The 16,140-nt window shown below is 53.5% G+C and overlaps 1 protein-coding gene across 14 annotated transcripts in view; it reads right to left on the bottom strand.

Moving 5' to 3' along the window:
- Positions 1-16,140, bottom strand: part of Kif1a (kinesin family member 1A) — an 83,604-nt gene that overhangs the window by 6,216 nt on the left and 61,248 nt on the right. For 6 of the 14 annotated variants that reach the window (XM_055616935.1, XM_055616937.1, XM_055616942.1 and 3 more), the window contains 8 exons: positions 14,729-14,834; positions 12,509-12,535; positions 4,138-4,252; positions 3,060-3,193; positions 2,026-2,087; positions 1,478-1,623; positions 802-1,002; positions 188-265 (listed from right to left, as the gene is read on the bottom strand). In XM_055616935.1, the coding sequence (XP_055472910.1) occupies positions 188-265; positions 802-1,002; positions 1,478-1,623; positions 2,026-2,087; positions 3,060-3,193; positions 4,138-4,252; positions 12,509-12,535; positions 14,729-14,834 (869 nt within the window). Of the gene's footprint in view, positions 1-187; positions 266-801; positions 1,003-1,477; positions 1,624-2,025; positions 2,088-3,059; positions 3,194-4,137; positions 4,253-5,304; positions 5,329-12,508; positions 12,536-14,728; positions 14,835-16,140 lie in introns of all 14 variants that reach the window. The other 8 variants (XM_055616938.1, XM_055616948.1, XM_055616944.1 and 5 more) reach the window with 2 other exon arrangements.

The raw sequence follows: 16,140 nt of genomic DNA, 5'->3' as shown, positions 1-16,140 counted from the left end.
GACACCATGTGGTCCGGACTAGGCTGGGTCAGGTCCTCACTCACACCCCAGCCTCCTCAGACCCCAGTACCAGGGAAACCAACTGTTTAGCTATGAGGTATGAGACTTGAGATCCTAAGAAAACCCTCCTGTTTGTCTGACAAGACTGGGACTGACCCTGACCGTAGGCATCTGGAGCCTCACCTACCTTGCTCTCACTCGCGCTGATACAGACGTGGCTGTGGGTGTACTCTCTGTTGAATGTGTGCATGAGGAGTCGTAAGCACTGTAGACAGAAAACACATGCTCAGGCCTAAACTGACGGCTGCATGGGACCTCTATCTACCCTGCCCCGATGAGGTCAGATTTGAGATGCTGAAGAATGGCAGGTTGAGGGGGGCAGAACCTCTAACCATCTATGGGGTGGGACAAACTAGGGAACTCCTACCCTGTGGTCCTAGGAAGGCTAAGAATTAGCATCACCTGAAGACATGAGGCCTCCCTAGTGGCCTGTATAGAAAGGGCTTGCTCTGAACAGAGGCAGTGAGCTAGCTCCCCAGCAGTTCAGGGATTCAAGACATGACAAGTCATTGTTGGGGGTGAGGGAGCCTACAAAAGGCCTCAAGCTGAGGCTTCTGAAGGAATGTCAACTGGGATGAGGTAGCAGGCAAGGAACTAAGTGGCTCCTACTCCTCCCCTCTCCAGATTCTGGTGGCTCTTCCTGGAGCTGGACACAGACCAGGCTAGGCCACTGGGCCACCCTAGAATGACCAGAGCCTGCAAAGACAAGCCATGGCTGCAACACCCACTAGCCCAACTTACCTTGACAGCCAGCTCCCTCTGCCTCTCGTTTGGAGTCTCCAGAGGTGATGGTTGACCCTCTGCTGACAATGGGGAAGAGGCACCTGAGGAGCTCCGTGACTCAGAGTCCTCGCTGGAGGCTGGGGACAGTGCCTCAGGGCCAGGCCGCTGGGTGGTCTCCAGCTTCTCCCGCAGGAGCAGGTAGTGTCGTGTCTTTTCCACCTGCCGGGGGAACCGAGGTGAGTGATGCTACCAGCCAGGCCAGGTGGCTGGCTACCCTGCAGAGCAGTGAGATCCTCTGGTGAAGTATGGAAAGGTCTGCTCTGCCTGGGTTATGACAGGTGACTGAGGGGCACATTCTCTGCCTGGGTTATAACAGGTGACTGAGGGGCACATTCTCTGCCTGGGTTATAACAGGTGACTGAGGGACACACTGCTGGCAGAAGTCCCAGACCAGCCGTGTGGTCCTTTACAGCCAGCCATCCCATGATGCTCACGGGCCCTGTAGTAGCAGTAGGGGGCTATGGCTCTGCAACCTGCTTCCCATGTGCTCCCTGTGGCTAGACCAGCAGTGTCAGCTCTAGAGGTTTGGTTCCCTGGTCCTCATTCTGGGTCACAGCTGGCTAACTGCACTTGTTTAGTCCCGCTGTTCTGTGTTTGTTTGTTTGTTTCGGTCCTCAGTGACTCCCACACTCACCTCCTGTAGGAGGCTCAGTTTCTCCAGCTCCCACTGGTGGTCCAGGATCAGGCTGTCACTCCGGGGCCTCCAGCCAGCCAGGTTCTCCTCACCCCGGACGTAGGCTACTGATGTGTCCAACACCCGCCGGCGCCGGCGCTGCATCCCTGTACGGCAATGGACATTCTAGCGCTCTGACAGATACCAGGCTTCTCCAATGCTGGTGGCACAGCCACCAAGGTTCTTTCTCTTCTGTGTTTAAGACTGGCTCCCCTGGGCCTTGGTGCACCATGAGGCCACAGGGCCTAATGGACCTTACCCACAGAAAGCTGCCTAACAGTTGCTCTCCCATGGGACTATGAGATAGGAGGCCACAGCACCCAATAAACTTGACTCTTCCTCTCTGTCCTCCTATCCGAGGATGCTCTGGAGGCTGGAGAGAAAGTACTTGCACTTTGCAGGTAAGGCTCCCAGCTTAGACAAGCCAAGGGGTGTGGAGGCTAAACAAGCCAGGCATCCCAGGACCCCGACTCTTGCCCCAGCGGAGAGTAATCAGGGCAGTCTCCTACCTGGGCTACCTGCATCGGCCACGTGGCAAAGGCTGAGCTCATACACACCAGTCACACGGTTGCTGAGGGAGCAGAGGGAGAGGACGCATCATTACTAGGCACAGCCGTGAGGATGGGCAGACAGAGTAGGGACGGTTCACCACCACTGACGCATTCGGGCACAGCTCTCATCACAGGCCTGAGGCAGGTAGCCTGTTTCACAATATGGTCCCTAGGCCAGACCTCAGCTTTGTGAACTAAATGGCCCACCTGGATGTTGGAGCTCCTTGGGGAGTTGGGACACACAGAGGCATGAGCCTATCTGTTCCCACATCCTCAGCGCCGGGCAGTCCTCACGCACCCCAGAGAAGCCCTCTAATGGAGCTGGGCCTCGCTGGCCACTAAGTCCTGACCCCCAAGTGTCTGCCTTTTGGCTGTGCCCAGCATGGCCCAGGCACTGATTCCATGTGATAGATTAGTGGCCTGCACTGCTGAGGGCCTCGCTGCCCCCACGGCTCTATCCCAACCCCTCCCAATGCAACTACAGGAAGTGGCAAGAATGGAGGAAGGAGGATGGCTCCAGTCTGAGACCTGACTTCTTCGGGCTTTCCAAGGTTCGGCAAAGCCACTTAACTCACATCCTACTTGAAGCTCTGTCCAGAGCCCGCCACTACTCACCCCTCCCCCACCACACTCATCTAGCTTCTCCTGTGAGCTGCAAGCAATCCTAAAGGCAGAGATGCCTGGTGTTGGGGTGCAGTGCACCCGTGGGGCGTAGAGAGCTGCCCCGTGCATGCTTGATATGGTGAGTGACTCCTACATGTGCTTCCACTGACCAGCAGGGACAGCTGAAGGCAAGGAGCTGAAGGGTAGGTTGGTCCTCACCCCATCAGCCTGTACTATAGAGCTCAGACGCTTCTCGACACAGGAGTGTCAGTCTGCTGGGTGGGGGAGGGAGGCAGTACCCAAGCCTGCTCTTCAGCCTCTTCTACCCCTTGGTGAGCTCCTCTCTTTGAAGCACAGGCTCCCTGCTCTGGCCACCCTAGTGAGCTCACCCTTCTGTGGCCCGCAGGCTCCCACTGCCAAACAAGTTGCGGATGGAACGTGAGGCAGGCAGCTTGGCGTCACGGGAGTAGAAAACCATGCAGAAGTCCTTGGTGATGACAGCTGGCTGGGTGCAGTTCTCCATCTGTGACACAGGACAGAGGTCATGGGCATAGAGACGGTCCAGAGTACCTAGTCCCCAGCTCAACCAGACTCAGTGCCCATCCCTCCCAATCTTCTCGTAAGACACAAGAGCTTCTCCTTGAAGGCTGCTAATAATGCCTGCTCCTGACCCAGACCAGATTTCTAGGGAAGGGAGCCAGGATTCTGCCCCCCACCCCAACTGATGACGTCAGAGCCTAGCAAGGATCTCCAGGGCACTAGACCCATTCTGCTCCCTGGCTGTGTAACCATAAACCAGGGGCACAGCCTGAAATCTTCCTGCAGATCAAGACTGAACTTGGTCATTCTCACACTTGACTCTAAAAGGCCACAGCAAAATGTGTTCCACTGATGCTTGCTAGCTCTGGCTGTACACAGTAGGCATGTCACAGCATATGCTCCCTGGGAGCATATGGGACCAGAGCCCTACCAGCGTTTCCCAGGCTGTGTTGCTGACCCCAAGGCAGCCCACACTTGCTGTATAGGGTGATAGAGCTCTATGGAGAAGTGGTGCTCTTTAGCTGGCCTGGCTCCCACCATCTCCAGACTTCTCTTTTGCTACTGTGCCCAGAAAGAGGCACATTCCAGTCTCTCCCTGTGTCTCAGGGAAGGATCATAGCCCACAATTGGCCACTGACTAGTGGCTGCAGGCCTGAGGGTAGGAGTGGCACTGAAGGGCTTCTATTTTTGTACTTTCTGGGATATTGATGTAATGTCTGGTGGTGATGCAGCCATCTTGTAGTCTTAAAGCTGAAATACACACACTAAAGATATAGGTGTATACTAATTTTGAGCACTGCCTTTAAAAGCATTTGAGTTTACTCAAGGATTCGTAGCATTCTCTGAGAAGAGAGTGAGGTGGCTGAACCTCAATGTCACTTTGCAAGCCCCTCAAGCAATAGGGGTGCTGTGGTTGTGGGCATCTACCTCAATGTAGGCAGAGAGGGTCATGTAGATTTTCTCCCGGTAAGGGGTGACGCGATTCAGCAGGAGGGAGTTATGCATGGAGCTGTCCCAGGCTGCTTCAAACTGGTAGAAGGTCCTAGAAAAAAGCAGACGAGGTAAAAGCCACCGTGTGGGGTTGCTCTCGGTGGGAATGGGAACATGCAGGCAGACACAGACAGAGGAGAACTGCAGGGAGACCACTAGAGTCATGGGTTGGGAAGCTTGGGTGGCATCAAGAAGGCCAGACCCCTCCTCACTCAGACCAGGGACCAAGCAGCTGCCTCGGTGGGAGCACTGCCTGCCAGCCCCAGCTTCCTCAGCCCCAGTGTGGACTGGGAGGAAGGGAGGGAGCTGCCCCAGCCTCAGTCTGAGTGAGGAGGCATCTCTAGGAATCTCCCAGGCTTAGCTAAGCCCTCCTCAGCCCACCCCTTCCATCAAGACTCACGCTGCCAGGAAAAGGTCCTGGGGGAGGATGCTTGGAATGGAAACAGTAGCCTGTGAGTAGTATCCCATGGGGTCCTGAGAGCAGTTCTGTGCAACTAGCAACCTCAGGCTCTTTCTTCTGTCCCTATCTCCAGCTAGGGTGTCAGCAGGACCCAGATTTGCCCAAGAGAGACTTCAGGATGGCTACCAGAAGCCCAGGAGTTTGTATCTACCATGGACCCCTGCACTGCAATCCCCATAGGTCCCTATTCTGGAAGATGGCTGTTGTGTGACACTATCTTTTCCATTTACCCTAAATCTCCATGGTTCCTGGGGGGAAGTTCGCCTCAGTTCACAGCGTAGTCACCCCACAGCCCCCCTCCATCCAAGCATCCTCACTGACACATAGTTCACAGGCCAGGCCTTTCAAGGGCACAAGCAGGCTTCCTGAGGTGCCTGGCCATGTGAGAGATTGGCAGGTGCTGCCTTTCTTCCTGTAGGACACTGTCCAGGGAATAGGGTATGGGGTCAATGGGTCAGGGACATGGTACGAAGCAGGCTGGACAGGGCCACTGTCAGACACATGTCACTAAGGAGAGATCTAAGGCAAGTGGAGACAGCGGGCAACCAGAGCGGGGCAAAGAGCAGGCAGCACTGGAGGAAAAGGGAAAGGGACAGAGTAGAGGGGATGGAGCAAGCGAGGGCAGGAGAGAATAGTGCCTGTACCTAGTGTCATTTCCGAAGGAAACGCTAAGGGCGCAGCCAGGACACACGCACACACACAGAAGAGAGCGAGACGTCAGAACAGGCCTTCCATGGCCAGCACAGCTGCTGAGGGACCCCCCTGGAGCCCCAGCCCGGCCCCACAGATGTCCCATAGCCTCATGAAGCTGCTTCCAGCTATGACCACAAGGATCGGCTATATCTCCGCAACTGTTTCCTCATGGTACACAGGGCAGTAACTGTCCCCACTCCATCAAGGTGTCCTTCAGATACAAGGAGCTAACATGTGACTGAGGAGAGCATAGGGGTTGGCATGGGGCATCTTAGAGCCAGTGTCACCATACAACGATGCCAGGTAGGACCAGCTCTGTCTCATCTTGCTTGGACCTTGCACCTATATCTACCGTCCTTTGCCTTCAAAGTCTCTGATGTGGTCTGAGGTTCCTGAATGGTGCATGCGTGCATGCCTGCGTGTTTGTGTAGACAGAGCCCCCTCTGTACCCTTGAAAAGAGTACAGCCTCTCCAGCCTGGACTTCCCCTCAGGAACTGAGCCTCAGACCTGTCCTTGCCTCTCTGCTCTAAGTGGAATACCCAGAGGAACGAGTCTGGCCAGACCAGTGTGGTCCCGGAGGTCATCTAGGGTGTTCCTGGAAACAGAGTAGGTTCTGCCAGCTGGGCTTAAAGTCACCTTTGCCCAGGCCCAGGTGAAAGAAAACAAAACTGTGGCCCTTGAGTTCTTGGAGGACTCTGAAAAACCCTATCAAGCTGGAATATCTCTGAAGGCTTGAGTGAGGGATGCCTATTTGAGGTAGGTATGACTCCATTTGGACCATTTTCTATAGCAGGTCTGGACCTTTTCAAACATTGCCCCATCTTCCTGTGGCCAAGAACCAGGACAGGCTCCAACACTGACACAGCCATGAAGCTCCTTGCAAGTCGCTTCCCCATGATGGTCGGTCCCTGGCCTCAGAGGTCATCTGCTTTTCTCTGTAGGGCGCTGCACGCTTGGGCCTTGTGACCAGCCTTTACCCTCCACCAGCCATGACTTATGTGGTCATGGGACACAGACTGTGGTGCCCCAATGAATGGAGGGTCTGGAGCTTCCTTGTGTCCCTTAAGCCCCTGCTGAGTGAAGTCAGCCTACCCAGGAGTGGGCAAGCTGGGGTTGGTGCGAGGGAAGCAGATGGACTACCAACTTAGTGGGACCCACCAAACATGCAGGTTACTATGTGGGTGGGACCCAGGATGTAGTTCCATCAATCATAAGGCAGAAAGGCAGAGGTTGCCTACATAGGAAAGCCCAGGACAAGGAGGCTCTCAGAGGTTGCAGTGAAACCTCACTTCCCATGGAGTAAAGGATCCACTTAGGATCGCTGGGCCTCAGGTAACCAGGGGAAGCCTGTACCTCCTACACATAGCCGCTCACTCCTCACAGGCTCACATTTAGCCAACAGCTTGGAGACGAGTACTTCAGCGTCCCTGGGTCAAACTCTAAGCCTATTGTGAGGCATCCACAAGATGGAACAGTGTCTAGAGATGCAGCCTCCAGGAATGAAAGGAACTAACTGAGGTAACCAGGAGTTCTCCATACTGAACTCTGATGGCTTCAGAAGGAGAACAGGAAACAGAACATACACTTTTACCTCCTACTTCTTGTCACATGATGCCTTTGTGCCACTTTATTATTCTGTAGCAAGACGCCTTCTTCAGATGCAAGTCTTCCAACCCTCCCTCAACCCATAGTGGCCCAGAACTTTTGAGCTCACTCTCATGTAAGTCACCCAGCCCTGGGTCCTTTCCTGGAATGTCAGTAAATGGATCCGTAATGCTCATATACACTGAGGGTGTAAAGGCAGGTCACAAGGCCATCCAAACAGCCGTAACCTTATACCAGAGCCACCCAGGAACTTGTTAAAATATGGAATCTTGAGCTTCTTCCCAGACCGCCAAGTCAGAAACTCTGTGTGGCATCTCCTCATGAGCAGACCACCTCAGCTGACCCCAAATGGCCTTGCTATCTGCTCTGTAGCCCATCATCTAGCAGACCCTCAAACACAGCTCAGGAAACAGGCCTAGGGAAGGGAAAGTCCCTCCAAGCCCCATCACCAACTGCTCTTGCTGCTGCGTGTCTGCTGCCCCCCAAGTCCCTGTCTACTGTGCAAACTCCCTTGGCATCCCTGTAGACATGGCATTCCTAGACCCATTCTAATGGAAGGGATGTGAAATGTCTAGTCTGCACCACAGAGAGTGTGGGGCAGGTAGCATAGGGTCTTCAGAAGGAAAGGGTGGCTGGCAAGGCTCCTTCTAAAACCAGAGCCCAAGGATAGGATAGAGCAGCTTGGGTCTCCAGGCAACATTCTACCTCCAACTGGAGGAACACCAGGAGATCTACTGGGTACTTCTCTTCTCTCCCAAGAGGACACAGCTGCCCTCACATGCTTACAAACAGGACAGCCAAATTCAGACCTGTGATACAGCGAGCACAGCGCCCAGGTAGATGGTGACCCATGTCGGCAGTACTGCAGACTCACTATACAAGTGTTGCCCACAGAGGGGACAGCGGGACACTTGCTCTGTCTACTTTCATTGTCATCATAGACAGGCTGCAGGGACCTGAGCAAGTGGCCCCATGCCACTTGTCTGTAAATTAGAAACACATGTTTTCCCAATCTGACCAGAAAAGCTGGGTCAGCAATAGGAGCCCAGCTCCAGGCCTCGCTGCAGATACTCATACATCGATGTAAAGGCACCTTCTTGCCTGGCCTCCAGAAGGGCAGGTCATGAGCACATCTTGTTCCACAGAGCACCAGATCCTACTGTCTGTGATATTGTGAAAGGAAAGAGGACACTATTAGACTAAACTGATTCCCTTGTGTCACCTATGACAAACAAAAGATAAAGCCAGGAGGCCGTGGAGGACGGCTTCTCACCACAGATGCCTGCAAGCAACCGTCACAGGACAGTCACGTCAGGACAGTCAAAACCGTGAGCTTGCGCATGCACTGCGCAAGGACAGCTGCCCAGCTGCCCAGTCGGCCTGCTCCTGACCTCTCCTGCTATCGATCGCTGCGACTAAAGATGACTGGTGTAATAAAACTCTCTAACATCCTCTTGCCTGTGCTCTCTGAATAGGCCTCTCTGAATAGGCCTGTACATTACTATGGCACTGTGTTCCTGTGCAGCTTGTGAATGCGTTTTCTCACTCTCCAGCAAAGCTCTCTGCCTGCTACTGCTGGCTATCAAAGTGGATTTAAACTCCCCCTTGCTTTCGACTCTTAGATCTTAAAGGCATTCCAGCCACAGAGGTCAAACAGCGTGAGTGGATTTCCTAAGGATCAAAATATAAAACTCCAAGCCTAAGACCGCAGCCAGAAACCCAGGGTGCCCCAGGAAGTATATTTCTAGAGAGAGAAACCTAGGTCTGTCAAGGAAGCCATCTCATGGGTCACAACAGGGCAGTTCCTTCCCCCATGCGGCTGGATGGCGTGACTGGTGACAAACTGAGCAAGGGAAGTGCTCCAATGCTGACCTTGGAGATCCTGTGTGAAAGGCTGTGTATGACACACACACCGAGGAGCACAAACCCCACCCATAGCTCCACATCTGATGGCCCAGGACAAACAGCAGCCACACACCGCCGGATCCTCTTCAGGACTGAAATGGCGGTAGCACAACCAGGCTGAGCTGCTGCCACCAAAGCAGCACCCTGGGAGGCTGGAGATCAGACACGTTAGCAAGTTGTACTCCAAACCCTCCCTGCAGGCTTCATGGTGGCTTCCATGAAGGCTCTGACCGGGTCCTGATCATTCTGGCCTACTTTCTTCATTCTTCAAGATTAGATGTGGCTTTTTGGAGGGTTTCATCCTTGGAGTAACTATGAAGCTAGAGCCTTCAGCCTAACCTGGAGACATGTATTCAACAGATCAAGGCAGGGAAAGGGAAGATCTGAGATAAGCAGGTGAGGAGAGCATCCTAGAGAAGGAAGGGCTTCTGAGTACGAAGCCTGCTAAGGATGTGGGCTGAGGAGCTGGGATGGCAAGCAGGCCAGAAGGGGGCATTGTAGTGGCAGAGAGCTTCATCCTCATATACAGACCGTGAGAATGTAAGGAACCAGAAAAACAGAGTGTGACTCTACTCAAGAACCATCTGGTAAATGCTGGGGCTATAACCCAGCAGAGACAGGCAGAGCTGGGAATGACTCAGTCCCTGAAAGACAGTCTTTATCCCATGACTCCCCAGCCCACAGCTGCAGCTCAGTTGTAATAGTCACTATCCTTGGAGAACAACTCTGGCAAGACCTATTTTTAAGAAAATTCTGGTCAGTTGCTAGCCTGACCAAAAAAGAAGCCAGCCTCTTGGCCCTGACTCTCCTCTTGTATTCATGGGACCCCTTCCTGCTCCAAGCTTGGTTGAACCTCTCCATCCTTGTGCTATTTCTCCATTAGGCCCACCCCTTGTCAAGGAGGTTCAGGACCTGGATCCTGATGCAAAGCTCTTTGCTACCTATTGGGCCTCAAAGTAAGGATGGAGTCTGCTCAGTCAGCAACTGCAGTGGGGATGGGATGAACAGGCTTTGAGTCCCTAGACCCACAATTCCTAAAGCCAAGCCAGATGCAGCTCATGGGATTCAGGTATGCCTGAAAGAGTGAATGCTATGGGTTTGCTCACAAACATATCAAGGGAGATAGACAGGGAAATAGGTTTCCATGAGACCCTTTACCTGGCTCTCCCCAGGAAGCTAGAGAATCCTTATAGCATTAGGAATATGAGTTTCCAAGCCTGGTAGATTATGAGAGCCAAGATCTAGCTGCTCTTCCACTTCCTGTGGATGCTCCAGAGGACCTGTTGCTCCATTTACCCATTCAGACAAACCCCGTAACTCAGGACAGGCATAGGGTGGTGCCATTGGAAGGAGCACAGGATGAGTGGAGTGTCAGATCGAATGTCTTTTAAAATGTGGCTGAGTCACAACCTCCCCCATGCTAATACTCTGCAACTCTCATGGAGGCTCTCTGTGTGTCCCAGTGTCTTGGTGTGGTTCCTCAGTGGTTAGGATAAAAACCACGAATTTGCTCAGGAGCTATTTTTTTTTAACCAAATGCCACTGTCATGATAATAACGGGAGAGTCAATGTTGGGTCTAAGCTGAGAGCTTCAGGAATCAGCTAACTCATCACAGCCTGCAGCTATCCCTACTCCCCATCCTCAAGGGAGAATGAAACTCCACAAAGTTTTGGCACTTGTCCAGCTTTAGTTAGCAAATGAGTCAATTTGGCTGCCTCTAGCTCAGCCTTGCAGTCCTAGGCTCACATGGGAGAAGGTTTCTCTCCTTTATGATGGTAGTACTGGCCACCACAGTGGATCCCTGTCCTATAGAACTGGACTTGGGAGGAAGCTCAAGTTCCAGTCTAAGGACTTCCTTCCCTCCCTCCCTCCTTCCTTCCTTCCTTCCCTCTCAAGAAGCCAAGCCCCAGACCAGTTACTAACAAATTCATTTTTAGAATGGGATAGACAGCTACAGGAAGGTGGAACCCAGGTGCATAAGCAGGAGCTGGTGAGACCTGTGAGCTGAGGAAAAAGTCCCAAAGAGAAGGAAACCAGCTTCCCTCCTTTGCACTGTGCCAGTGTCTCCTTGCTCATCCAGGAGCTTCCTGGAGGCAGCAGATGTTTATAGCTGGAGCTATCTGGTCCAGCCAAGAAGGCCTCTCAAACACACAAAGGATACCAGCAGATGGGAGCCCAGTCCTATATTGGGTTGACCAAAGATTACTTGCCTCCAGAGCCAGCGCACATGCCACCTCTTCCAGTAAGCCCACCTAGCTAATCTTGGTAGGAGAGAGTGAGAGTGAGAAGGGCTCAAGCTTGGCAGGGCTATGTCCCTTTCTTGAGTGTGGCCACTACTTCAGTTGTCTCTTGATGAGATTTCTACCTCATTTAGCCTCAGATCCCCAGGGAGGCTCCACTCAGCTCTTAGCCCACAGTAGCATGTACAAAGTATCTGGTCAGTAACTCAGATATGTCCCACACCATGGCCCAGGGAATATGCTTCAGAAAGCCACAGCTCCATGACCCCGTAGGGTCTCCTCCGGGGGCCCTCATTCCCAGGTATCCAAGCAAGATAGCAAATGAATGCTATCTGTACTGACCATTACAACCCCCCATGACCTGACAAGGACAGCCTGAAGTCCTTGTTGTGTGCCCACTCTATCTAGAGCTCTGTCAATGTGGTGCAGCTGAAAGGCTTAAGCATTCATGATTTTAAGAAAGCTGCCCATGAGACGGATGACCACCTAGAAGCTCTGGCCGCCATTCTGCAAGTGCCCAGAAGGTGACACTTTGGCTTTCCATTCAGAACAGCCCCAAGTTTTTCCTAAACCCAGTATGGACCTGGCACTTAGAAATTGTTCTTTCCCCAGTGATCGCTGAGCCCCACTGTAGGCCAGTGTGTGCAGGAACTTCCTTGAGCCAGGTGAAAGGAAGCAACAGCAATCTCCCCTACTCAGGGGAGGACTCAGCACTGATAGTGAATCCGAAATGGGCATGCGGCCCACTTAACAGCCCACTAGTCTTCTCATTTAATTACTGCCTGCCACTTCCAAGAAGTGAGGCGAAGGTCATGGCTGGGGTAGCAAGGCTACAGCGATATCCCTCTTCCTGACTTGGCCTGGAAAGGGCTCCTGGGCAGCTGTGGAGCACATGGGAGCTCAAGTCTCCTGGCAGTGGGTCCTGTCTGCCCCTTCCCTGTGCTCCCAGCTCTGCCTGCTATGGCCCCTTGCAGGGAGTGGCTGGCCCTTGTGAGCTGGTACAGCCCGGCAGCCGGGTTGTCCAGCCTGCATGCGGGAGCTGCCTGCACCCACTGTGGCCAGGCCAGAGGTTGGCATAGAAGGCAAGGCTGGGGTGGAAGGAGCGGAGGCCAGCCAGTGTCTACAGAGGCAGAAAACTACAAAAGCAGCCGAAGTCAGGAGTGAAGGCTAGAGGAGGCAGGAGAGACTCAGCCAGGAAGACGGGGCTAGGGGAGGAATATAAAAATAAAAAATAGAACGATATTCTAAGGAAATAAAATTAAAAGGAGGGAGAAACAGGAAGGAAAGGTGAGCAAGTTATGAGTCGAAAAAGCTGGAAATTAAAATTTCAGGGTTGTGTAGGTGACCAGGGAAGAGGAGGGAAGGTAAGAGGCTGAAATCAAACCAAGGGACAGAAATGGTACCTAGGTATGTCCGAATCAAGAAACTGCCTGCAAAACACAAACAACCACACGTTAGTGAAGGGCTGCGGGTGGGCAGCGGGACAGCAGGGTAGCAGCAGCAAGCGGCAGCAGGGGCAGCCGCCTGTGGCTGGCAGACCCATCCAGGGTCAGGGAGGCTGCGAAGCAGGGACCATGGAGCAGGAAGAGGCCCAGGTGTGGCAAAGCGCATGGTAGCCTGAGGCCCTGGGCAGAGCTAGGCCAGGCCCAAGCCCCGGCCTCTGTGTAGTGACTGGTCTTGGAGCAGCCTGGCCTTCAAAGGCTCCTAGGATGCCAGCCATGTCCAGGGAACAGGAAGCTGGGCTCAGTGGGCCTTCGGGAGGTAGCCATGGGCTAAGGAGCGTGCCTGAGACTTTCGGGATAGGGAGGGCTGGGGTTGCACCAGCAGGAACAGCAAGGGCAGAAGCCAAGCGAGTGGCCACATTTGTGCTCCCCTGTATGTCCTCCCTCCTTCTGGCACCCAGGGCCTCCAGCCTAGATGTGGGGTTGGAGAGGGAACAGGACAGAAGCTAGTTGGTCCAGTGCTAAAGCTGAGCCTATTTAACCAAAGTTCTGTCAGCTGTGGTACAAAAAGTCTTAGCCGGCTAGTCACCCCCTGCCTGGTCAGGGTTAAGGACACCTCAACAGCTGAGCTGGTGGGGAGATGACAAGACGACGCCAGCAGCAAGGTCTTCAATACGAAGAGACAGCTAGGAAGGGAAGCCCGAAAGGCTCCCATCTACCCACTGACCTCCTGTTCCCACTGCTCCCCCTTTGCCCCCAGAATGTCTTGCAATGGTGGGTCAGAGATCAAGGGGGTTAAATCACTCCCAGACCCCAAAGCACCTCTTAGCACTCAGTGGCAAACAGATCCTCCCATCCCCCATCCCATGCCCAGGCATAGTGGCCTGCACTCATGGGTAGCATCCTTATTAGGAGTAGTAGGCCTCTCTGCCTCAGAAGGATGCGTTTGCAGAAGAAGAGATGGAAGGCCGTCCTGGCTCATTGTAGTTCCCCACCCCCATCCCTCGATGTGAACTCCAGCCTATTCCTCACAGTGCCATCTTCCTAAGAAAACACCTCCAGAAGTACAGAGTGAACTCAGAGGCACACGAGTACACCCTAGTCTCTGTCCTGTCCTGCCCTCTGTCCCCACTGCTGCCCAGCCCTGTTCTGCTCTTGGCTGGAACCCATTGATGCTGTCTATGGTACTGGGGAGGACCTCTTCCAGGCCCTCCCCAGATATCTGTGAGGAAGTGACGCTTTGGACCAAGGAGTTGGAAGGACACAGGCCACTCTCTGGACTCTGGATCCGTACAAGCCTTCACAGGGGTGTAATCCTCCTCCCACACCTCTCCAAGGTGGCAGACCCTCAAAACCTGCTTCTCTACAAATAGCTCTGGGGTCAGCTTTTGGCTCCTTGGTACTGTACCAGGCTGAGTCATTGGGGGAGCCAGGCTGGGACTCAGGCCCTGCAAAACTTCACCACAGATCCTTGGAAGATTATGTCCCAGGGAATTTGGTCCAGTTGGGCATCCTCCCTGGCAAGATGACTCTGGGAGTACCTGTCCTCGGCAGCCTTTGTGTAACGTCTGTCATACATGCACACTCTGGCAAACCCTCAGGACTGCAGAAACAGCTAAGGGCTCCACCAACCCTCTACTGCTCAGATAAGGATGGGAGATAGAGCAGTCTGAAGCTTGGAAAGTGACGAGAAACACGTGACAAGTGGTGACCGACAGTCACACCTCTACCCAAGCTGCTCGGTCGCCAACTGTCGGCTCTGGAGTGCCTTCTTTGTCCCCACCCATCCCTGGGACCCCACCAGAGGCTTCAGACCTGGTCATACCACTGTGAGCCTCAGAAACATGGCCTGCGTGTTAGCCTCCCATCGCATACCACCAAACACCTACCCACGAACCTCCAGGGACAGGACTTAACTCATGCTCTGAGCCCATGCTAACCCCCTAAAGATGACATGTGTGTAAACCACAGATGAGGGACATGCAATCAAATGAGAGAGAGACTTGGAAGCTATGGGCCACCACTCCCTGCACTGTCCCCTTAGGTAAGAGGACAGGTAGGCCTGGAGCTGGCCATGGCAGGAGTGGTTGAGTCAGTGGACGCCATGGTAGGCTGGTGGTTACCCTATGTGGGAGATGGCCAGCAGGGTTGAAGTCCGCCCACCCTTCTTGTGTTACTCACCGGTCATCCTGGGCTGGGTGGACGTATCCTGATGAGAGAATGTTGAGGGACAAGATGTTGGGGTCAATCAGAGATTCATCAGTTTCTGGAGTGTTTCTGATGCGACCTGTGGGGAGGGCAGTAGCTGGGTGTCACTGCCCAGGAAGGCTAGTGGCCAAGGTATGCTGAGGCCTCTGGACAGAAGCCAAGGTGGCAAGTGGATTCGACTGTAATTACACTTTCTGGTGGATCTCTGGTGGATCAAGCTCAGCAAGCTCAGGCCTTTCTACCTGTGGGAGGAGACCTGAGCAAGATGAGGGGGTGATCCTTGTGCTTAAAAATAACAATAATGGAGAAAGCAGCACTGTCCATGTATACACTCTGTGCACTGGCTGCTCTTCCAGTGCCTGGGAGATATCTGCTTTTGGAGACGATTTATCTTCATATTACCCCATCCTGGAAGCAAATTTCTGCTCATTTGAAGGAGCACACAGATGGCTCACAAGTCCTCTGCTCCAGCAACAGAGTGACCAGCTCCCCTCTCCTCCCCTCTGCAGTCTTGCCTAGTTCCCTGCAGCTCTTCAGCACAAGGATTCTGGGAGAAGGCAATTTGGAGTCTCTCAGTCAGCCCTTTCTTAATGCCAGACTCATGCTTGGGATACTCATGGCAGGGAGGAGTTCAGGGCAAGAACCTCCCCCCGCAACCCCAGCAGCTACTTGGCCCTGAGGAACTGACCTCCACAGCATTCTCTGCCTGAGGATCTGATGGGCATACTTGGGCAGGAAACAAGAGGGAGGTGGGGGGTGGACGAGGGCCAGCTGTATCCTCAAAGGGTTTCTTGCCTTTCCTCCATTTTGCTGGCTCCTCCCCATAATGTCCACTTTACAGGGCCCAAAAGACCCAGGCCTTCCAGGGAGGGATGTTGGGCTTGGGGTTCAGCTATAACCTGAATGGGACTGGATGTTTACAGCAGTATCTCCCCTACTTTCTTTAAGACCCCATTGCTACCCCAAATTGGCAGCCTTTGGTGTCTGTCTACATTTTTAGAAAAGAGGGGAAGAAGGGGATGTGACCTAAGGCAGGCCTGGCTGTCCATCTGAATGGGAGGACATGGCGGGTGGGACACCACTGGATACCAGCATAGGCAGAGCCGCTCCACTCCAGGTATAGCTTGGTTCAGAAGCCAGATGTTAGGCCTGACCTTGGTCTTGGAATTGACTTATTTGGACTCTCCCCCTTTGAACACTGGTTTCATGCTTTTTCTGATGCCTGACACAAAACTTGTAAAACACAAGCATCCACCCTGGTATCCTGGTCAACTATCCACAGCCTCAACTATCCACAGCCTCAGCCATCCACAGCCTCAGCCATCCACAGCCTCAATTATCCACAGCCTCAGCTATCCACAGCCTCAATTATCCGTGGTCTCAGC

Source organism: Psammomys obesus, unplaced genomic scaffold, assembly GCF_907164565.1.
Source record: "Psammomys obesus unplaced genomic scaffold, mPsaObe1.curated_primary_1811, whole genome shotgun sequence".
In the NCBI taxonomy this organism is placed as follows: domain Eukaryota; kingdom Metazoa; phylum Chordata; class Mammalia; order Rodentia; family Muridae; genus Psammomys; species Psammomys obesus.
The sequence above is the reverse complement of the archived record's forward strand: the minus strand, read 5'-3'. Positions and strand labels throughout refer to the sequence as shown.